Source organism: Apodemus sylvaticus, chromosome X, assembly GCF_947179515.1.
Source record: "Apodemus sylvaticus chromosome X, mApoSyl1.1, whole genome shotgun sequence".
Lineage (NCBI taxonomy): Eukaryota > Metazoa > Chordata > Mammalia > Rodentia > Muridae > Apodemus > Apodemus sylvaticus.
In genome coordinates, this window is record NC_067495.1 from 32,170,131 (window position 1) to 32,193,958 (window position 23,828).

The 23,828-nt window shown below is 36.9% G+C and overlaps 1 protein-coding gene across 5 annotated transcripts in view; it reads right to left on the reverse strand.

Moving 5' to 3' along the window:
• Positions 1-1,227: 1,227 nt before the first annotated feature.
• Positions 1,228-23,828, reverse strand: part of Bclaf3 (BCLAF1 and THRAP3 family member 3) — a 51,658-nt gene continuing 29,057 nt past the window's right edge. For 2 of the 5 annotated variants that reach the window (XM_052170860.1, XM_052170859.1), the window contains exons 9-12: positions 19,492-19,606; positions 18,027-18,122; positions 11,235-11,387; positions 1,228-2,255 (exon numbers count right to left, since the gene is read on the reverse strand). In XM_052170860.1, coding sequence (XP_052026820.1) covers positions 2,151-2,255; positions 11,235-11,387; positions 18,027-18,122; positions 19,492-19,606 — 469 coding nt within the window. In that variant the 3' untranslated portion in view covers positions 1,228-2,150. Of the gene's footprint in view, positions 2,256-2,973; positions 3,000-11,234; positions 11,388-18,026; positions 18,123-18,264; positions 18,299-18,669; positions 18,943-19,491; positions 19,607-23,828 lie in introns of those variants that run through there. The other 3 variants (XM_052170862.1, XM_052170861.1, XR_007975424.1) reach the window with 3 other exon arrangements.

Genomic DNA, 23,828 nt, shown 5'->3' on the forward strand with positions numbered 1-23,828 from the left:
TCCTACCTTCTAGGACTACAGGTGTGAACCATAATACTTGGTGTGTACTTTAAATTATAAAACAAGTATTTCTTTTTAGGCTATCAATCTTATAGCAATATTGTCTGAGTAGGTATTTTGCCAGCTTTGACTTTTGAGACACTGTCAAAACTTTATATAAATATGCCTAAATGGGGTACCAGTTGTGAAATGAAATACTAAATTAACAAGATTACCCTTGGGTGCTACAGTAAATAAAAGCATCTACAGTAAAGCTGTTTACCAAGCTTCATTCCTATGTTCTATGGCCATTTTCCTTATGGGACTGCAGAAACTACACAGGCTACAGGGTCCATGTGTCTCGTCCATTTTCTTGTTCATGATTCATGAAACACACACATACACACACACACAGAGAGAGAGACAGAGAGAGAACTGCCAATCAAATGACTAACTACTTCTACTATTTTATGAGTATTTACTAGAATATGGGAACAAATGAAATCAATTATTTTAAAACTACGGGCTGGACAGATGGCTTATCAGTTAACACCAAAAGCTGCTCTATCCCAGGATCTTGGTTCAATTCCCAGCATTCAGTGGCATCTAACAACTATCTATAACTCCAGTTCCAGGGCCTTTATAGGCATTTATTGGCCTTTATAGGCATTGTATGATACACATGCAGGCAAAAATGCCTAAATAAATAAAAGAATAAAATTAAGTTTCATGGACTGAAGATGTAGTTCCTATGGCAGAATTCTTGCCTACCATGCATAGTCAAAACATGCCTGTAATCCCAACACTCCAGAGGTCATCATGGCCATCCTCAGCTATATAATAAGTTCAATATTAGCCTGGGCTACATGAAACCCTGACTCAAAACAGTTAAAAGTCATTTTTTTAAATACCTAAACAACACAAACTTACTGTACTATTGCATACATTGCATCCCTTGCCCTAATTTAGTAGGGCTGGCAAACCTGACTTCTAGAGGTAGTTCACAATACAAAGTCATCTGTGTGCACCATCTACATATCACCCAATTAGCACTGAATCAAGGCTCTGACTCCCCTTATCACTGACTCATTTAAGGAAGAGTGGCTCTTGTGTGGAAAAAAATATATAAAATAACAAATGGGGAAAATATACATCACTATGTGTTCCCCAGTATTTAGTATCAACAGGTGTTACACACGGTTGTCAGTCTCATGAGAAATTAAAAGAGTGCTCTGACCAACTGCGAGGTACAGCTTCAAGCAGAAAGAACCATATTTTATTTTCTTACAAATAAACATGTCACAAACATTTGACTGGGAATGTATATGTACTTTTAAGCAGAAGAAAGAGAACAAAGAAGTAAGTTTCTGGACCTACAGACTGTATTTACTAATGCCATGGATCCTATCTTACACATAGTAGGTATGCAACATCTATCAACTGAACCAAAGATATGCTGTCTGTAAGATGTGTCTGTAAAATGTGTAATACCGTAGTAGTAAAGTACATTGTTCAACTATGCAATTTTGTCTGTTAGATTTTTAAAAGTCTTTAAAAATATAATATGCACAAGCTTGCCCTGAGGGAAAAGATGGAATAGAGATTATAAAATCCTTACATATTTTTCCACAACAGTATTTGAAACTAGAAAAGACCAAATAGTCATGGGAAAACCCAAGAGCCATCTAACCCGACGGCGAAGATGCACCTCTTCTTTAGGCCTCTTATATTGTATTATGAAATGGATGACACACACAGGCCCTGATCTTTAGAAACTTCAGAAAACTTCAAGTTAGAAGCCAAAATGTCATCAGAAAAAGAAAAGCCAGTATAAAATTTGCTACTGTAAGGCCACTGTTTAAAGTTCTTTCATGTACAGACACTAAATAATTCTGATACCTGTTCTTATAACACAGAACTTTCAACATATAATCGTTTACATGTAACTTAAATTCTCTCAGTAAAACTATGCTGAGAGAAAGGTGCATGAACAAAGAGTGCCCCTCAAATGCTTCTGCTGAGTTTTTGCAAAAGAGCTTGTAGTTAAATACAACTTTTGAAATTGAATACTGTGATTAACAGTGATTATTGAGTGTAAAAAAGTTGCAGCATTCCACTACTGAAAAATAAAGATATTTTATCAAGAAAGTTACAGTATTAGTGTCTTAGTGTCAATTCCAATTCCTGACAAAAATGAGATGCTCTAAGTCCTCATATAGGGTTGACTCCATTTGCAACAATTCCAGGTTGTTTGTCCTTGGCAATACTGGGTAGTCCTATCAAGAGAAAACAAGAGAAATATGGGTTTCAACAGAAGGATCAGTTTTCAACATCTGAGCTAGAGTTTGGGCCACAGTGCAGTTCTCAAATTTATCTGTATAGTGCTAACTTGCACCACACAATCCACACAAAGCTAATGTATAACCCTGAAGATACTATTTAAGCATAAGAGCACATCAAAACAGCCAAAAATGGTAAATAGGTAGGACAAGAAACCCCACTAGAGGGCACTGGTATTATTAACAGATGGAGAAAGCTGCACTGTGCTCCTTGGGAGATTTTCAGGGAAAGAAAGCACTCTGGCCTCAAACTTTGCCTCTCCAGTCTCCCCCAGCCTGACACAACAGAGGTACCTGCATACAAGCTAGCGCATTATCCTTTCCATCACATCCATGACTTCTTACTCCAAAACTATATGAACTCTTGTAATGACTGATAGTTGCAGAGAAAACTTTTGAAAAACTTTCCTCACATTCAGATGATTGTCAAAATAAAGGCATAAGATTTCAATAAATATGAGAAACAAACTCACAAGAACAAGAAGATTGTGATAAAAGTAACAGATGTGGGTTTTACATTGTGGTATGGTACAAAACCACTAAATTACCAACTACAAACTTGACATAAAACTATACAAATAATAAACTAAAAATAGTAGAATGGCATGTATTTCAGAGTCACTGAAAATAAAAATTTATTCAAACATATCCTTACCTTTTAACTAGGCTCTTACATTAAAACTGAAAGAAATGCAAAAGTGTATTTATGTTTAGCATTAATATTAGAATGGAAATGTTTAATTCCAACTAAAAACAATGTTGGTAGAAAAATCTTATTTCTTCTATCTTGCTTAACGAACATATGCACATAATTTTCAACATTATTTATCTAAAACTGGTAGGTGGCACCGTATTTTATTTTTTCTTAATTGCACGAAATAAAACCATAGAAGTATATCTTCAAATAACATGTCACCAACATGTTGGAAAAGAAATTCTAAGTATAATAATTCTAAAACAAATTTCCACTGAAAATCTTATAGAAGCACGTAATTTTTGAACTACTTTCATCTAGACATAGTTTCTTATCATCTCTCCAACTGATCCCCTACACTTCCACTGATTTGAAACAGGCAGGCAGATCAATCTCTTATGAGTTTCAATCCAGTATCATCTATACATTAAGTTAGTTCCATGCTACTCTGGTTTATATATTTGTATAGACACACACTCTTTCTGGGTCTCTCTTCTTTCTCTCTCTTTCTCTCAAAAAAGGGAGTTGGATCCTCTAGACCTAGTTACAGGCAATTGTTAGATACCATGTGGATGCTGAATCCAAACCCAGGTCCCCTATAAGAGCAGTACATGCTTTTAACCTTTGAGCAATCTCTCCAGCCCCACTTGTGCATCTTCTAAGTGAAAATTAGTTATTGAGTATATAAGTAAAAAGGCTTGGGAAGACTTGGCTGGTGGAAGGGAACATGGAAGTCAAAATGTAGGTAGCAGAGGTCCCTGGTTCAGATGGCAGATCCACTGGGATCTGTTACTGGAGGACTCAACTTAGAATGGCTTACATGTTAGGATGCTAGTTGTTACAAAAAAAAAAAGGCTTGGGAAACTGAAATAATTAATATACCCCTATAGTAGAATATATATTTGTTGATATACCCATACAGAATAATATGCATTTGTGAAAATGAATTAACTGAATGTAGTTGTGAAAGAAATATCATTTAAAATATAAAGGTTTGGAAGGAGAACAAGGAGGATTGCCTTTTGGGACAAGCTTTTAGGTTGGCTTGGCTGGCTATAACAGCTATGGATCCTAATGGGAGAAATCATCTGTGGAGGATGACCATGTTTGATATTGTTTTTGTCAACTTGATAAAAGCTAGACTAATGTGGGAAGAAGGAAGCTGCTCAACAGAGAGAATGCTTCCACCAGACTGGCACACAGACAAGTCTGTGGGGCATTTTCTTGACTGACTGGGCAGGTAGTCATGGATCATATAAGAAAGCAAACTGAATAAGCCGCAGGAAGCAGGCCAGTAACTCAGCAGTGTTTCTTCATGGCTTCAGTTCTTGCCTCCAAGTGCCTGCTCTGGCTTCCCTCAATGATGGACTGTGATCAGGACATGTAAGTGAACCCTTTTTTCACCAAGTTGCTTCTTTCTGGTCATGGTTTTTGTCACTGCAACTGAAAACTAAGGAGGACATGTACTTAAAATAAAACTTTACTTAGCTCTCATTCTAAGCAGTTCACCTAAAGTGTACAATTCAACAACTTTGGGACTAGAGAGAGCAATTAGTGGATAAGAGCACTGGCTCTGCTTCCAGAGGACCAGAACTGCATTCTCACCACCAACATGGCAGCTCACAATTATCTGTAACTCCAGTTCTAGGAGCTGTGATGCATTCTTCTGACCTCCTCAGGCACTAGACACACATGTGGTGTACAGACATGCATGCAGGAAAAACAACTATATACATAAAATAAAGTTTAAAAAAAAACCTTAAAAATAAATCCAAAATTCATTGTCTGTTACGTATATTCACAGCACTGGTCAAGCAACCATGACAATCAGCTTTAGAATAGTTTTTCTCACTTTAAAAAGTAACCATATACCCATTACCAATAATCTCAGGGCCCTTTCTTCAATATTCACTCAGCATGATAGTTTAAAGTTATATTCAAACTGCAGCATGGTTCAATACAGACAGGTTTAACTGAATTTGAGGTGACTTAGGACAACCATTTGAGAGTATCTGTGAGGCAGCTAAACATCTAGAATCTGAGGAGTTGTCAGGATCAGCCATCAAAAGAAGTAATGGGGGCTGGAGAGAGCGCTCAGTGGGGTAAGAGCACTGACTACTTTTCCAAATGAACTGAGTTCAAATCCTAGCAACTGCATGGTGGCTCACAAGCATCTGGAATGGGATCTGATGCCCTCTTCTGAAGACAGACACAGTGTACTTACATATAATAATAAATAAATCTTTTTTAAAAAAGTAATGGTAAAATCTTGGGAAAGGGGGAAGGTCATCAAATAATATAATTAGCAATATGCTAGGAAATTCCCTCCCCTTTTGGTGAGACATGGTTTCTATATGCAGCCCAGACTAGACTCGAACTTACTATGTAGCCTAAACTGACATCAAACTTGCCAATCTTGTGTTCTGGTGTTGAACACTCCTCATGAGTACTAGAATTATAGGTGTCTACCATTGTATCTTGTAGAAATGCTTACCTTCTTTAAGAATGTATGAAAGAAACTCAGTGTACTGTCATGATCCTGATACTTGGGTAGCCGAGGTTGGATGGTTATGAATTCAAGGCCAAACTGAGCTATATGTTAAATAGTGCCTCAAAATTTTAAAGTAGAAAAGAGAAAACACTCAAAAAAAAAAAAAAACCAGAGAAGCTTGAATCTCCAGGTCACAAAGACTCAAAAGTAATGATGCACAGAGATAACATTTCCTTTTTATGTTGGTATGCTGCAAATCAGGCTTGGTAGGCACTTAGTAAATTCTTGCTGATTAATCTTGGTAGTCTGTGCTACACGACTTTCAAGCTTCCTTGTAATCCCCAAAGCTACAAATCCCAGTCTCTAATTTCTTTCCATATGTTTTTTATGCTTTTTCTAGTTATGGCCAGGTTTGATAGGCATATAACATTTGGGGACTGAAGGACTACTGAAGAATGGATGGTTCTAAGGAACGTTGTACCTTCCTGACCAAATGCACAACTGCTGATAGTTTTCAGTGGCTATCTTCCTAGCACTTACACTTTTTCATTTCTTGAAATTAAAATATAATTGCATATCCCCCCCCCTTTTGACCTTGTATTTACTAGGTCTGGGTCCTATTTTGATATATAATTATATCATAAAAAGTTTTTATTTTTTTGAGAGGTTTTTACTCTGTATCCCTGATCCTCCTAGAACTTACCATATATCCCAAGCTTGCCTTGAATACATGACCTTTCATATTAGCCTGCGATTACACACCTGAGCCACCATGGCAGCTGTCTATCAAGTTTTCTAAAAACTTCCTGTGAGAAGCAGAAGCTGTTATGGGAGATACTTCTGAGTACTAGGACATTGAAAACAAGCCCTCTTCTAGGAAGTAATGAACATATGTCCCTCATCTTTTAGTTCAAATACAAAATTCAAGAATAAAGAAACCCGTTATAAGCGAAGACAGTATTAATTCCCCAGAGAAGAAATAGGATCCTGGATCAGATCAGACTGTTCTCAGATCACTTTCTCTTTGGTCCAAGATGGCCTGCCTGACTGATTCCAGGATCTTGTCTGAAAGAAACTTTTTTTTTCAGATTTATTTCCACTACTGGGCTTTTTTTCCTCTGTGGGAATTTCTAAAGTCCCCACCCTTGTCTCATCCAATCAGGTCCCTACTATTATTTAAAGTGACCCAACTCACAAAGTGCAACTTGCTCAGTCCAATTCAAGGAGAGAGTGGACCTAACCTTGATTCACAGTGAGAGTGAATGTGTGTGTCTGTCCGTCTGTCTGTCTGTGTCTAAGAATATGTAAAAGAGCCAGGCAGTGGTAGTGCATGCCTGTAATCCCAGCATTTGGAAGGCAGAGGCAGGCAGATTTCTGAGTTGAGGCCAGCCTGGTCTATAGAGTGAGTTCCAGGACAGCCAGGACTCCACAGAGAAACCCTGTGTGTGTGTGTGTGTGTGTGTGTGTGTGTGTGTGTGTGTGTGTGTATGTGTGGAAGAATATGTAAAAGCCCAGACTTCTAAATGGTACTCCAACTCGGCCCTTTTCCTCCTTGAGGTAAGGTGTGTGTGTGTGTGTGTGTGTGTGTGTATACACTTAAGAAAGTGGTACCAAAATAGATTTAACATAAGTCTGTTATGAATATGTAACAATTTCAGTTCTCTACTTTTTTATTTCTGCTTTGGAATTGTAATGGCTGGTTTTGTGTGTCAACTTGACACAGGCTAGAGTTATCACAGAGAAAGGAGCTTCAGTTGGGGAAGTGCTCCTGGATCCATGAGATCCAGGTGTGGGGCATTTTCTCAATTAGTGATCAAAGTGGGAGGGCCCCTTGTGGGTGGTGCCATCCCTGGGCTGGTGCTCTTGGGTTCTATAAGAGAGCAGACTGAGCAAGCCAGGGGAAGCAAGCCAGTAAGGAACATCTCTCCATGGCCTCTGCATCAGCTCCTGCTTCCTGACCTGCTTGAGTTCCAGTCCTGACTTCCTTTAGTGATGAACTGCAATGTGGAAGTGTAAGCTGAATAAACCCTTTCCTCCCCAACTTGCTTCTTGGTCATGATGTTTGTGCAGGAATAGAAACCCTGACTAAGACAGGAATCTTAACATTTTGTGGGAAGCTGAAGATGAAATGCAGTTTTAGGGAAACCATTATTATGAGGCAGTTGAAGAGGATGTATTAAAAGCATATCTAGTAAGAACCCTTACTTCTTGCCAAGAGTCCTTTGTAGTGAAGGCAGGAAACCAGGAGTATGTATCTGATGGCACAAAAACCAGACTTCGCTGAAGACAGGAAACACAAAATTCCCATGATATATTTAACAGGTTTAAAAAAAAAAAACAAGAATTCATATACGGCTACCACAGATAGCAAAGCAATCCCAAGGAGAAAGAACATTGCTGGAGGTAGTTCAGTACCAACCTCAAATTATACTATAGAGCTATAGTCATAAATGCAGTTTGGTACTTATATAAAAATAGACAGGAAAATCAATGGAATAGAAGAGAGGACCAGGAAATAAAATGGCAAAGCCATTTCCACTTTTTTTTTTGACAAAGGAGGAAGAAACATACTATGGAAAAAGAAGTCCATTCAATAAAAGTGACAGCAAAACTGAATTTCTAGCGAAACTAAATTTTTTTTATTACAAAAATCAGTTCAGAATGAATCAAATACCTACATTTAAAACCTGAAATACTGAAAGTTTTTGAAGAAAACACAGGGGCTACCCTTCAGGATACTGGGGTAGACAAGAACTTTAAAAATAAAACAGCAAGAGCACAAAACTAACCCTAAAGTCAAAATAATGTGACTACAGGAAAAGAGTTTCTGTATAACAAGGAAAACAACAAGCAAAACTAAGAAGGCACTCAGAATGGTTTACCAGCTATACTTCAGACAACAGGCTAATATCTAGGATTCACAAATTGCAGAAATCCTAAGTTTATCTGTTATCCTGCAAATTTTCAACTTGCTTCTTCTTTAGAGGTAAGTAGTATCATTTTTCATATATACCAAATTTCATTATCCATTCATCCGTTCACTGACAACTAGATTGATTCCAATTCTCGGCTATTGTGAGTAAAGCAGAAAGAAATATGAGCATGTGTGTAGATATTTTTATTGGTAGGATATGGAGTTCTCGGAATATATGCCCAAGAGTGAGAGATCTGGATCATTAGGTAGTTCTATTTTTAAGTTTTTTAGAAATCAAACTGATTTCCATGGTACCATATTAATCTGTACTCCTACAAACAGGAAATATGGATTTCCCTTTCTACAACCTCTCTAACATCCATTGTCAGATATGTTAATGGCAACCGTTCTGACTATGATGAAGCAATATCTCAAAGTGGTTTTAGTTTTCATCTCCTTGATGGCTAGAGACACTGACCACTTTATTAAAAATAGTTATTGCCTATTTGTATGTCTTTGTTTGAAAACTGCCTATTCAGTTAATTGCCCATTAGTTGACTGGCAGTTTAATTCCCTTGGTATTTTATTTCTGCAATTCTTTCTTAAGTTTGGATCCTAGCCCCTTATCTGAAGTACAAGGTTACACAATCTAAGAATAAATAAAATAACACATTCTCATATGCAGGATCTAGCCAATAATATATGTATATAAGCAAACACATGTACACTGGGTGTAGTACAACATGAAGAAAAAACATGAAAGGCTAAAGAATAAGGGAGTGAAGAATAAGTGAATGCAGGTAATGAATACAATTTATAGAAGAGAATATAAAGCTAATTGCTTTTCTAGTTCTAGCTCTGTCATGAATTTTTTTATTTTGGTGGTGGATAAGTGTATAAAATACATTCAATACTGAAAATGTAAAATACAATACAATCATTTAAGCAATGAAGAAATCTCGAATGGATGCAACCCTGGAGAAGTTTCAGAACTTGCCATTTCTAACTTCATTACTTGCAGTATTTCTTATTTACTTGCAAACTTTTAAACAATAGTTTATTGAAAAATACTTCTTGCTTCCAATCCCGCAGTTCCACCTGCACCATGGCAGATTGGCATGCCCTCTCCCCGACCCCACAGTCCTGCCTGTCTTCCAGGACAACTGTTCCAACAAAGGACACAGGTGAGAATCCCATCCCAATACCCATGCCATCTGGGACCCCACAGAGCCCAATAGACATGGGATCTGTACCGCCCTGCCCTATATTCCATGGATGATTGATGTACCAACTCCATTCCTACCTCACAGCTCTGCCTGTTTCCCAAGAAGCCTGCTCTAACCAAAGACATGGCATGGCCTGCCTCCAGGGAGGCCTGCTCTAAATCAGAATAGACAGCTCCAGCTGCTTCTGGGAGGCCTGCTCCAAAGCAAAACACCCAGGCCAGTTAACAACAGGGATAACTAGATGGTGAAAGGCAAGCATAAGAACATAACCAGATACACTGAAACTAATAGAAAAGAAAGTAGGGAAGAGCCTTGAGCACATGGGCACAGGGAAAATGTATGAAATTGTCAAAAACAAATTAATCAATTAAAATTCTCTATTTAAAAAAGGAAGTAGAGTCTAGAAGAATATATCTAAGTAAAGGAGTATTAGATAATGAAAAGTAGTAAACACCAAGCTTTTAGCCTCAACTTGTGGTAATCCTCCTGCCTCTGCATTCCACATTCTGAAGTTATATTTACATGCCATAATGCCCAGTTTTGAAACTGATTTTTAAAAATCCAGTGTGTTTGGATGGCACCTAAAGTGTTAGAATTAACCATGAAAGGCAACAGAAAAACAGTCCCATACTGGTTTGGCCTCTAACTGTAAAACTGTTATATTATAGGTCATTCAGAGCCTTTACTAAATGTTCATTTTAAAAATTAACTACACAACAGAAATGTTAAAATACAAAGTTCAAGAGCTATGCTGTATTACAGTTTTCTCTGAAGTTGAGATATTCCATCCTTCAGGGAAGTTCCTTGAGCAGGAAGTAAAACATTCAAGATTGTTTCAGGAAGTCCCTGAAACTGACCAGATACAACAGGCTTCTTCCTGCCAGAGTAAAAAATAAGTCCCTCTCAGATGGAAGAAAGCTGAGCTGTAAAAATGACTCTTAGATGGGAGCTGAGCTGCTACAACTCAGACAAGGTAAGCCTCAAAGACTCTCAAAGGAGAAGAGCGTCAAAGAAGATTCCGAGACCAGATCAGCTAACTGGAAGAAACCAGCTACCTGCCTGGAGGTTTTGACCAACTTAGACATCTAGAAAAGTATTCTCCAACCTGTTGATCTGCCTGCAAACTGTGCAGTGCTCCATGTTCCCAGCTTTGTGAGCTATCACTCATGCTAGGTAGAGATTTTGGTGATGTAGCTGTATTTGAGTCATTTCTGAGCCCATAAATAATTCCAATAAAATTCACTGGCTCCCTAAGGGAAACTTTAGTGGTATCTGTACTTTGTTCTGTCATGGGTTGCTTATCTGGGGGGGGACGCGGTTGTGTGTGTGTGTGTGTGTGTGTGTGTTGTCTCCCAAGGAAAAGTTTTGTTATACAACAAGTTGGCATATTCAAATTGTTTCAGGTAATATGGCCAAAAACATTTTAAGCTTACTTTTACAATTCTATCATTACTCCTGAAGTTTTCATTCAACTATTATACAATAAGATCATTTTTAAAATCTAGGTTGTTTTATAAACTAGATAAAAAACCCAATTATCTAGCAAACATTTAAAGTTATTCAATAGTTTTAAAAGTATTGTCAAACTAACCTTTTTTTTCCTCAGAAATCTGTTTCTGAATTTATTGGTAATAAATCCTCTTGGTCCAGCAAACCGTAAACGCTGGTATTTAGCCTGAATATACATGCTCTTCTGTACCAGGTGGGATTTATAATGGGGCTGGAATCTGCCACCCAAGAAGTTCTGTAAAGGATCCAAAAAAAAAAAAATCAAATGTTAAAAATACAGTTTCCAAATCTATAACAGGCAGGAGAATAATATTCACAACAGCCCTTAATTCTAGGTACCACATGCATTTTTAAAAGGCATTAATACTTACACTAAAGTATATTTCTTTTGTATTATTTTTTAAAATTTTGCTATATAGAAAATAGTTCTTTTTAATTGCTAATAACGGAGCTAGGAAGATGGCTCAGTCAGTAAAGTGCCTGCTAAGCAAGAATGAGGACCTGAGCTTGGGTCTCCATTACCTGACTATACCAATGATAGGGAGCAGAGAGAGGTAGTGACAAGCAGATCCCTGGAGTTCACTGGCAAGCCAGCCTATCCAAATTGTTGAGCTTCTGGTTCAATGAAACACTGTCTCAAAGAACAAGGTGAATTTAGTTTTATTCTACTACATGTTGATACTTGTTTCCCAGAACCATTTCCTGGAAGATAAGTCTTTTTCTTCAGTATTTATTTTTGGTATCTTAATACAACTCCATGTAGCATGAACTTATAACTAGGTACTCTATCCCATTGATCTATGTCTATCTATTTTTAACAAGTATTATTACTATTTTTGGGCTCTGTAGCATAGCCTGAAATTAAATATGTTGATACCTCCTGCACAATTCTTGTTCAGAATTGTTTTGGTTATCCTTAGGTCTTTCCATACCCCTAGATACATTTTAAGATTGTTTTTTCCACATTTATAAAGAATGTCCCTATAATCTGCACATTGCCTTTGGAAGGACCGCCAATTTTATGGTATTGAACATGATCCATGAGCATATGAGCTGTCTCCATCCTCTAGTATCATCCTCACCAGTTTTTCTTCACTGTCTTAAAGTTTTCACAGTAAAATCTTCTGTTTCCTTAGTTAAGTTTATAGTCAGATATTTTTTGTGTGACTGCCCTGAATTAGATTTACTGATTTCTTTTTTCAGTATGCGTGTCATTGGTATATAAGAAGGCTACAAACTTTTGCAAATTTTACATTCTGCCACCTCACTAAAGTGTTTTCTCAGTTCTGAGATTTATCCAGGGTCTCTAATCATATCATATACAAAAATAAATACTTTTGACTTTTCTTACTTGTATCCCTTTTATTTCCTTTTCTTGTCTTATTGCTCTAGCAAAGATTTCAAGCACTGTATAGAATAGCAGTAAAGAGTGGACACTCTTGCTTTGCTCTAATCTTAGTGGGAATGCTTTGAGTTGTTTCCACTTAGTATGATGCTGGCTAGGTTTGAGACATAATGCCTTTATCATGATGAGTTATACTCCTATCGCTAATCTCGTCATTACGTATTTTCTTCAGATTTATTTATTTTATGTTTGCCAGTATGTATATTCATTACATGCATCCAGTACACCCAAAGGGCAAAACAGGGCACTGAATCCTCTGTAACTGGAGTTATGGATGGTTGTAAACTACTAGGTGCTGGAAAACGAGTCCTCTACAAGAGGAATGAGTGATTTTTGCTAAGCTATCTCTCCAGGAACAACCCCCACCCCCCAATCCCCATGATTTTTATCATGAAGGATTTTAGATTTTCCCTAAGGCTAACATCTACTGAGATGACCATGTAATTTCCATCTCTGTATCTATTTATGCAGTGGATTACATTTATTGAACTATACCAGTAGCCCTCTAATGAGGGCAACATGATCAGAATTCAATATGCAAGTATTAAGAACTTTTACATCTATGTCCATCAGAAAAATTGGGCCTTTCTTTTGTCCTTCCTTCTTTCCTTCCTTGGTTGTTGCTGACTTTGTCCAATGTGGCATCAGCACATCAGCTTTGTACAAAGAGCTTAGAAGAACCCTGGTTCTTTTCTACTTTGTAAAGTTATTTCAATGCACTGGTGGTAGGTTTTCTTGAAGGTCTACTAAAATTCTTCAATTAAATCATCTGGTACTGGAGAGTTTCGGTTTTGAGAAATTTTATTGTTGTATCAATCTCGTTGATTTGTGTTTTTAACTGATTTATTTCATCTTGGTCTAATTTTGGTAGGTTATATGCATCTAGAAATTCATCCATTCTTTTAATAAAATATAAGTTTTTAAGTTATGTTCTTATAGTTTCTATTGCACTGATAACCAAATTTTGGGGGGTTTTCCAGACAGGGTTTCTCTGTGTAGACCTGGCTGTCCTGGAACTCACTCTGTAGACCAGGCTGGCCTCGAACTCAGAAATCCGCCTGCCTCTGCCTCCCAGAGTGCTGGGATTACAGGCGTGCACCACTGCTGCCCGGCTGATAACTATTTTGACCTCACTTTTCATAATTAGTTTTATTAATCTAGGTGTTCTCTTCCTTTGAGTTAATCTGGTTAAGGATTTATCAATCTTGTTTGATTTTTCAAAAAAAAAAAAAAAAAACCCAACAATTTGTCTCACTGATTATTTGCATTTTTGTTTGTTTGTTTTTCATTATTCCCACCCCGATCTTAGTTATTGCTTCTCTTCTACTACTTTGTTCAGTTTGCTGTTTTCCCCCCCAAGGCCTTAAAGATGCATTATTTGAGATCTCTCAATTTTTTTGATGCAGGCACTTAGCCCTATACTATATCTCACCCTGCACAAAAGTCAACTCCAATGGATTACAAACTTCAATATAAGACCTGGAACCCTGAATCTGCTCAATGAAAAAGTAAAGATTATACTTAAACATATAGCCATAAGGATTTTCAACATACAGGTGTACAGGTTTTCTAAATAGAACTACAACAGCACAGGAAATAAGGCTAACAGATAAATAGAACCTTATGAAATTAAAAGAGCTTCTGCATGAGAAAGTATTAGCTGAATGAAGAGATCACACACAGAATGAGAAAAAATATCTGACAGCTACATATCTGATAGAGGATTATTAACTAGAATATATAAGAGATTCAAAAATCTAAACTCCATGAAAACAAATATCCCAAATGGGCTAAGGGACTAAACAGAGCGTTCTCAAAAGAAGATACAGGAATGGCTAGAAAACACTTTAAAAACTGTATTTAAAACTACTTTAAGGACTGGAAAGATTGATTAGAGTTAAGAGCACTGGCTGTTCTTCCTCAAGACAAGAATTTCATTCCCAGCATCAATACAACAGCTCACAACTGTCTATAACTCTAGTTCCAGGGAATTTGATACCACCTTCTCACTTACACAAGCACTGTATGCACATGGTCTATTGGCATGCATGCAGTAAAAGTATCCAGACACATACAAATTTTTAAAAATGCTATTTTTAAGACTTCACCTCACTCCACTGAGAAGGGCCATCATCAAAGATACAAAGGGAAACAAACACTGGTATGGTTGAAGGTAAAGAGAACCACTGGTGGAAATGTAAATTGGTATATCTACTTTAGAAATCAGTCTGGAATTTTCTTACAACAAATAGAAACAAACTACCATAGGTCCTAGTCATACCTCTCCAAAAAGATTATATCTCACTACAGAGACATTTGCACACCCATTATCATGGTAGCTCTATTAATAATAGCTAGGAAACAGAATCAGCCTACATATCCATTAACTGATGAATGGATAATGAAAATGTGGTATGTAGCCAGGCAGTGGTAGCGCATACCTTTAATCCCAGCATTCTGGGAGGCAGAGGCAGGCAGAGTTCTGAGTTCAAGACCAGCCTGGTCTACAGAGTGAGTTCCAGGACAGCCAGGGCTACAGAGAAACCCTGTCTTGAAAAACCAAATACAAAACAAAACAAAACAAAACAAACAAACAAAAAAGAAATACTTAAAAAAATAAGAAACATTTAACTAATTTTTGATTTCATGGAATACCATCGTTAAGAGACTAGATTTTCAAAGACAACTTGAACTTTTAAAGTGTGGAAATTTTTAGACTTAAAGGACTTTTGAACTTGAGTGTATTTTGCACTGTGCTAGTAACATGAGATCTTAAGGATCAGCAAAAAAGAAAGATTATAGTTTAAAGATGATTGATGTGTTTGTGTGAAGAGTTGACAAAGGGTCAAATGTGTACTGGTGGGTTTTTTGTCAACCTGGCACAGACTGAGGTCATCTGAAAGGGCTGAAGAACTATATCCATCAGATCGGACTATGGCAAGTCAGTGGGAGTTTTCTTAATTAAAGTCTGATGTGGGAGGGTCCATCACACTGTACAGTGTCATCCCTGGGCAGGTGGTCCTAAACTGTTTAAGAAAGCAAACTCAGAAAGCTACGGAAAGCAAGCCAGTAAGTGACATTTCTCCTTTGTCTCTTTTAGTTCCTGCCTCCAAGGTTCCTACTTTGGCTGCCCTCAATGATGGTAACCTGTAAACCTTCTTTCCTTCCCAAAGTATATTTTGGTCAGTGTTTTTTCACAGCAACAGAAAAGCAAGTTAGGTAAGGGTCACTAAACAAAACACTTAGTGCCAGGTGTGGGATACTCCATAGTTGTTGAGACTCCATCAGGAATGTTCCAGAGGCCCCAAAATAATACAGAGCTATTACCATTCATCTTGGTTGTCTATAGAAGTCATTGATAAAGCCTTATTGCTGAAGACTTCAAAGACTTCATCTTGGTTGTAAGATACAGAGAAAGCAAGATGGAAGTGAGCTGAATGCTTCCTGCTGGATAGTTTTCCTAATACTAGATGGTGCTATTCAGGCTGCTGGGGGGAATAAGGCAATCATGAACTAGCACATCTACTAGTCAGCTACACGTGGGAAAGAGGACCTTAAGGCCCTATCACACACTGTAGAACTATTGAAATTAACAGATTCTGGGAACGGGAAGGCATAATATTCAGCTGTACTGCCACTGATGAAACCACCAAGTTCTAATGGACACTTTCAAACTCAAGGACACACTTGCAAACCTAGTTAAACCCTGTGGAACACAAGACAAAATATCATAAAAACGGGAAGACAGGTGGGAGAAAAAGAGGACATGGTGAGGGCCAAAGTAACCAGAATGTATTCTAACACATGTATGAAGCTGCCAAAGAAAAAATATCAATTAAAAAAAAGAAGTTAGAGAACAACTGAAGAAGACATCTAATGTTAACTTCTGGTCTCCACATGTATGTGCACATATATGCTTTATCTTCATGAGCAAACACGTACACACAGAAAGAAGATAAAAAGTACTTGAAATGAATTTTTGACATTCATCATATTGAAAAAATAATCTTCAAAAGTTCTAAGTAGCTAAATTTATTTTTCTGATTCATAGTGATTATATCAAGTACCAATGATGGGGAAAAGATAGTAAAAATACCTACAATCAAGTTTTAAACTTTATTCCTAAGACCAAGAAGATGGGACTTGCCACTCTTTCAGAGGACCCAAGTTCAGCTCCCAGCATCCAAATCACAAATGTCTGCAACTTCAGTTCCAGGTTATCCAACATTCTTTTCTGGTCTCCATGGGTGCTCATACAGTTGAGGCTTTCTTTTGTTTGTATTGTAATGCTAAATATTGCCCCCTAAGGCCTGGTTGCCTCCAGGGAGGAGAGAATCTGCTTGAGAATCTGCACTTACACAAATAATAAATGATGGTATGTAACCTTGCCCCTCAAGTTACCCCCTATTGGTTAAATAAAGATGCTGACAGCCAATAGCTGGACAGAAGAGACAAGGCAGGGATTCAGATTCCCAGGCTTGGGGGTATGAGGAGAACAGGGGGAGAGAGGAGGAGGCAAAGAGAGAAGGGAGGTAGAAAAAAAGAGGACAAGGCATGGGGTAGGTGAATCATGAAAACACAGCCATGAGGGCTAGGGAACTGGAGTTAAGAGCAGCCCAGATGGAACACAGTAAATTCTAACTTGAGATTATTGATGGGAAAGTAGATTCTAATAGCATAGAGGGTAGATATCTGCCCAGCTCTAGTGCTGATTAAAGCTTATAAATATATAGGTTGTATGTCTTTTATTAGGGAATTGAATGATCAAAGTCAGGATAGAAAAAACAGATATGAGATTAAATATTTACAACACCATACATTATTATTCGCAGCTGCTTAAATAAAATTTATTCCTGCCAGTTCCTTCATCTCTTACCATGACATAGCAAACATTAATTGTATGAATGATAAAAACTAGATTCTGTCCTATAGGATGCATAAAAGGACTGTATATATTTATGGTTTTGATTTTGTCATTTTGTGCTAGAAGTGGGAAGAAGGAGGAACCTTTAGTTTTGTCAAACATAAACAAATCTTATATAAACCTTTCCAAAAAATTCTATAAAGCTTCCTCATTCATCCCTCCCATGCATTTCCTGTGGCTAGTTGCATTTTCAAGCAACCTCCTAGAATAGTTTGAGGAGTGACCCAGCCCACATGTTTATAAATGGAATCTACTTCTGCTCTACTAAGTCTTAAATCCGTTTTAATTTCTAGAAGCAACTGCATTACTATTTGAAAACAGGGTTCCACTAGTAAAAATAAAATTCAAAGTCAAATCCCGATAAAACATGTCAGTATTAAACTGATATGTATGTTTAATAATTTCTAGAAGAATTTATAGAAACTAGAAACACTAGTTTATAATTATTTAAAAGACTACAAAAATAACTTTTAATGTACTGACACAACATAATTTCCAATATATAAGGCCATAGTCAGACATAAATGAAAAACAACATTCAATACCTTAAAAGATCCTTTAGAGCCTCTTCTGTTTTGATGATTTTCGTCAACTCTAAATATCCTCTGAGTAATGGCATCTTTTCTTTGCATAGCATAGTTCTGAGCAAAAAGTATTAATATGGGTTAATATACCTTAAGGGTTACTTTAAAAACTAGTCTCACCATTTAAGACATATTTTTGAAGATTATGACCCCAAACCAGGGAGCATGGAGCTTACATACTTCTTCTCTCATATGACCCATGCTAGTTTGTGAGGGGCCCGTTTCATTCATGCCTGTGAGAAGTGTAAAAAAAAACACTCTGTATAATACCATGGTTGACTTTTAGGAAGTGGACTATAAATCTAGCATTTACTCATGTATGCATCTTGGAAAGAAAGAAACCCATTGCCAGCAGGACTTGGTAAAGGGTTCCTACTGCCCAAGAAAAGCACCAACTTTTCATGCTGCCAGTAGGCAAGTTAGCCCAACCCACTGACTTTAACTGATCAAAGGTAATATTCTTACAATAGCTTGGGAAGGCCCAAAAAGCAGAAAAAAAATAGCTACATTAGCACTCTAACTACAGAAAACCCAAATCCTCTAGCAGAAACAAGATGGTTCCCATTCTCCAGTTTCCTATTTCTAAAACCAACAATCTTATTACCTTCTACTTAATCCATTTCTGTGGAGTCTGGCCAGAGGGAGGATTGTACTAGGCAGCTGCTGACATGGCTCCTAATTATCTCCATCAATGATCCTTCTCTTTGATTGTGGGTATGATTTAGTAGCTTGCTTCTTGTAATAACCATATGGTAAAATAATGGGATATTACTTCTAGAATTGGGTAGCAAACTAACTTTGGCTTCCATCACTTAGTCATCACTTACTGAAGAGCTGTTGGCTGGCTATTATATCATGATCCATTCTATAAGCAAATCTTTAAAATAGAGCAATTAGTGGTTTGGTGGGAAGTAGGGACATGGAATAATTAAACAGGCATGAGAACCTTTACTGGGTAATGACAATATTCTATTCAGACCTGGTGCCACATGCCTGTCATCTCAGCACATAGAAGGTGAAGGCAGGGGGGCTGCAATTTTGAGGCTAGCCTGGGAAGTATGGTGAGTTCCCCTGCTTAGTCTGAGCAACAAAGTGAAATCCTGTCTCAAGTCCAACAACTGGACTATGGTGATGACTACAACACATCTCGGAGAAATACTAAAACTCACCAGATTATACACCTGAAATGAGTGAACTTAAGAGTATATAAATTATATCTTAAGTAAGTTGTTACCAAAACATCTTAAGAAAATTAGTACTATAATAAATTGAACTTCAATTAAATCAAGAGATGAGCTATCTTCTGTCTTAAAATCTTTAAGCCTCAATGCCTTATAACACATAATGAAGTTACAAGCACTTTGAAAAGTATAGATATATTTATAAAGAATATACAAAAATGAAAAACTTGAAACTCCAATCTTACTATGTAAGGTTTCTGAATAAATTTTCTAAAATTTGATTTTATAAAATGTGGAGGCTTTTGAAATCCATCAGCACGAACAGTCTTCACCTTTGAAAATCTGGAAGACTGATGATTCCTAATAAAAAGGAAAAAAGAATCTTGTTACTTTAATCAGTTAAAGAAGAAAAAACCTTAAGACATACAAATACAGCACAACAGTAAAACCTCAATACTCTGTCACTACTAAAATTATAAAGGATAGTCATTAAGACTGATATTTTCAACAAATATTACTTAACTAAGATGGAAATTATCAGTAGAGAAAACAATATTCCTTGTACTAGGGGTCTCAATCTGAGTCCAAAGACAGAATTCCTGGCTGATACATGGACATTTTCCCCCTCAAGTAAAAGCATCACTGCCTCCCCCGCCCAATTCCTGAGATTCTACTTGGCAGAAGCATCAGTGACTCCTGACCCATCCCATTTATAAGAAGGAAGGTAGAAAGAACATGGTCACCTCACTGGTAAAGTTGTAGGCTCTGATACTGCAAAGGACAGGCCCCCAGCTCCTGACAATGAGGGTCTGCTGGGGAGGAAGATCCTAGAAGCCTCATTTCTACAGCCCTTGGCAAATTCTTTCCTTGTCATATCCCACATCTCCCCAACAATATTATTAAGACCTTTTCTAGTCTTTTGCAGTCCCTGTTCCATAGGGAACCAACTATCATGCTTTGGCCCGTCCCATGCATTTTGTATGGGATAAAATTCATATTCCTGATGGCTTCCCATGCCCTTCTTGCCCTAGCTCTTTATGGTTTTACTACCTGCTTTCCTACTATTTCCCCAACACATATATTTAACTTTAGATAGTTAATTGTGTATATATAGTTCCCAGCACATACCATGATCTTTCCTGCTTCCACAACTTTGTACCTGCAATTCCTCCTGTAGTCATTTCCTTCCATTTAGATTAACTTCAAAGTTCGGCTCCATTTGTACCTTGTCCAAAATTTTTCCTAAACTCCTCTGAGGTAAGATAACTCTACTGTGAAACATACAGCATTCAGAGGTTCTAACCCCTATGTCTATTTGTAGCTACTACTTATACCTCTGTGTTTTAATGGAATATGCTTTAAATCCCACTGTAGTTGCTTTATTTGTGGCCCCAGAACCTGATACGAACTAACATTTTGGGGTTTATGAAATGTTCAAAAACCTACTGTACTATCAAAATGTTTATGATGTGATATTAAGTCAAAACAGCAAGGTACAATTGTAATACTATGCATTGAAGATAATTTCAGTACTTAAAAAGTACACATAGATGCCTATAAAAAAGACAAAGGTCAAAAAAATAGATTAAATATTAAAACTGATCATTTTTCTCTAGCAAAATTACAAATGCCTTATATTTTTAAAATCTGCTTTGCAAAACATATCTAATAAAGGAATACAGGTTAAACATCTCTAATACGAAAATCTGAAATGTGAAATGTTCCAAAATTTAAAGTCTTCTAAGCACAACTATAAAGAAAAAATCCACACCTGATAATACAAGTCAGTCAAAACAGACATATTAAAAAAATTTTATAAAATTTCCCTCTGTTATTAATGGCCTAATATAAATTTCATGCTTAGTTATGGGGCTCATCTTCCCAATAGCTCATTCATTATATATATGCAAGCATTCCAAATAATCTAAAATCTGAATCAACTCTGGTCACAAAAATTTCTAGTAAATAACACTCAGCCTGTAGTATCTAGAATATATGAAGAACCCTTAAGATGTTATTATATTTTATTTATCATGTGAGCCAAGGCACACATACAGAATTCAGGAGAAAATATGCTGGAGTCAGAGTTTTTTTCTACCATGTGGGTCCCAGGAATAGAACTCAGGCTCTCAGGTTGGGTGCAAGTGCCTTTACCCACTGAACCAGCTCACAGGCCTGGAGAATAGTAAAGAACTTTTATCTAGGTGTGGAGCCTCAGGCCTCATGCTAAGCACTTAAGAAACAAAGGTAAACAGATTTCTTTAGTTTGGGGGTCATAGTGAGTCTAAGCCAGCCAAGGCTATATAATGAAACCCTGTCTCAAAAGAAAAATGAAACCCCCAAATTTTTATACCTTAGCAGTAAAAACATTAACTTGATTATAAAATGGGTAAAGGATTTGAACAAAAATTTCTCCACATAAGACATATATACAGCCAAAAAGCATATGAAAAAATGTTCACCATTAGTTAGGGAAATACAAATCAAAACCACAATGAAATGTTATCTTATATTCACTAGAATAAAAAGGCTACAATAAAAAAGATGTCACACTGTGTTCTTTACAGCACCACTTATAAAAAGCAAAAGGTGGAAAACCTACAAATATCCAAATAAAACAGATAAATACAATGTAGTATATCTAAAGACTACTCCAGCCTTAAAGATTTTTAAGAAAAGAAATATTGACATATAACACAACCATTATTAAAGTGAAATAATCCATACAATGAAAGCAGTGGCTTTTTTTCTGTAATTCTTACAGTCCATTTTCTACTCTATAGCCATGGTAATCCTTTTAAAATTCAAAAGATTATGACTTTTCTTTGGTTAGAACCTCAAATGTTTCTAATTCCACTGGATGTAAAATTGTCTTCACATTCTTCATGATTTGGCCTCATCTACAAACTTTTATCCTTCTGTATGTGTTACATACTCTTGCATGTCTGTATGTAGGTGTAGACATACATGTGCCACAGGGCACATATGAAAGTCAAATGATGACCTAGGATGTCATTCTTCACCTTCCACCTTGTTAGAAACCAGGTTTCTTGTTTGTTCATGGCTGTGTCTGTTAGGCTACTCCACAAGACTCCAGTTGTTATATTGCCTCTGCCTTCCAATCCCCAAATAGGACTATAACAGGATTATTCTGGGGACCTAAATCTAGTACAGGCTTGTTCAGCAAGCACTTTGCCCACTAAACCATCTCCCCTTTATACCATACTATAAACCCACTAGACCTAATTCTAGTCCTTAGAAGTTCAAGAAGAAAGTATGTTTCTTCTTAGGTTTCCTGTACTGTATATATGCTCAGGTAAAGTAGTTGGCAGACTCCTTCAATCATTCCACATGCCCACTAAAATTGTAAAACCCTATCACACAAGTCACTCTTCCTGCTGAATTTCCACTTCTACCTTAGTTTTTAACCATTACTCCACTGACATTTTCTTTTTCCTACTATTAAGTCCCAAGTGCCAAGAAGTCAAGAGCTTTCTGTAGTTTTTCATTGTATCCCCAATGCATAGAACTACAGCTTTACAAGAAGGCAATAAACACATACATATATCTTGTATATAAAAAGACCTCTCTGAAGTTCAATTTCGTTTGGTATAATCTTTCTTTTCCCTAAGTTCCCTACTGATAAAGTTTTGATAGCTTCATGTCCTTTTTAAGCTTTTAAATTACACACAGCCCACATCTATATAACACATTTCAATTACATTGTAGGATACTTAAGTAACACTGGATAGAAGAAAGAATAGTGTGTCAGAAGATTTGGAAACAGCAGGAGACTTGAAAGAAATCAAGGTAAGATACTGATCACAATGAGGAGCTAATATAGAACAGCAAGGTCTTAGACAATGGATGGAATGCCCAAGAATTAAGCTCACTGGCAAAAGATCCCCAAACAGTAAGGAATACTAATCCAAATAGTATTACAGCTAAAGTATCATCTGCCCCATCTGCTGCTCTGTAAAGTTATACATTCAACAAATATGGACTGAACTCAAGGTACTGAAATATAGCAATGAGCAAACACAGACTTACATTTTAATGGAAATCCCACAAGAGGAAATCACTAAATCCTATGATTTATGACATTATGCTTTATCTGAATTTCTCTAGAAACCACATGCTGAAATTTACTCATGTAAAAAATGAGACCAATTTGGCAAACTTCATTTCTAAGATTAAAGGGTAAACTTTAATAAGGAAATTGAACTGAGTCAAAGATGGAATAGTTCTACATCATTTAAAATTTCTAAATTTCATTTTTATTTAAAGATTGTGTGTTTATATAGATGTGCAAGTGTGTGGATGTCCCTGTCATGATGAACAGGTGAAAGTCAGGGAACTGCATGTGAGATTCAGCTTTCTTCTTCTATATGGGTTCCAGAAAATGAACTCAAATTCAAGTCGTCAGGCTTGACAGCAGGCACCGTTACCCACTGGGTCATCTCCCCAGCCCTGGTATCATTTTAAAAAACAAAAAGCAAAAACAAAAAACAGAAAGAACCCCACGGGTGTTGGTAGAGACATGGACTTGAACCTCTCACACATTGCTGACAGTGTAAAATGG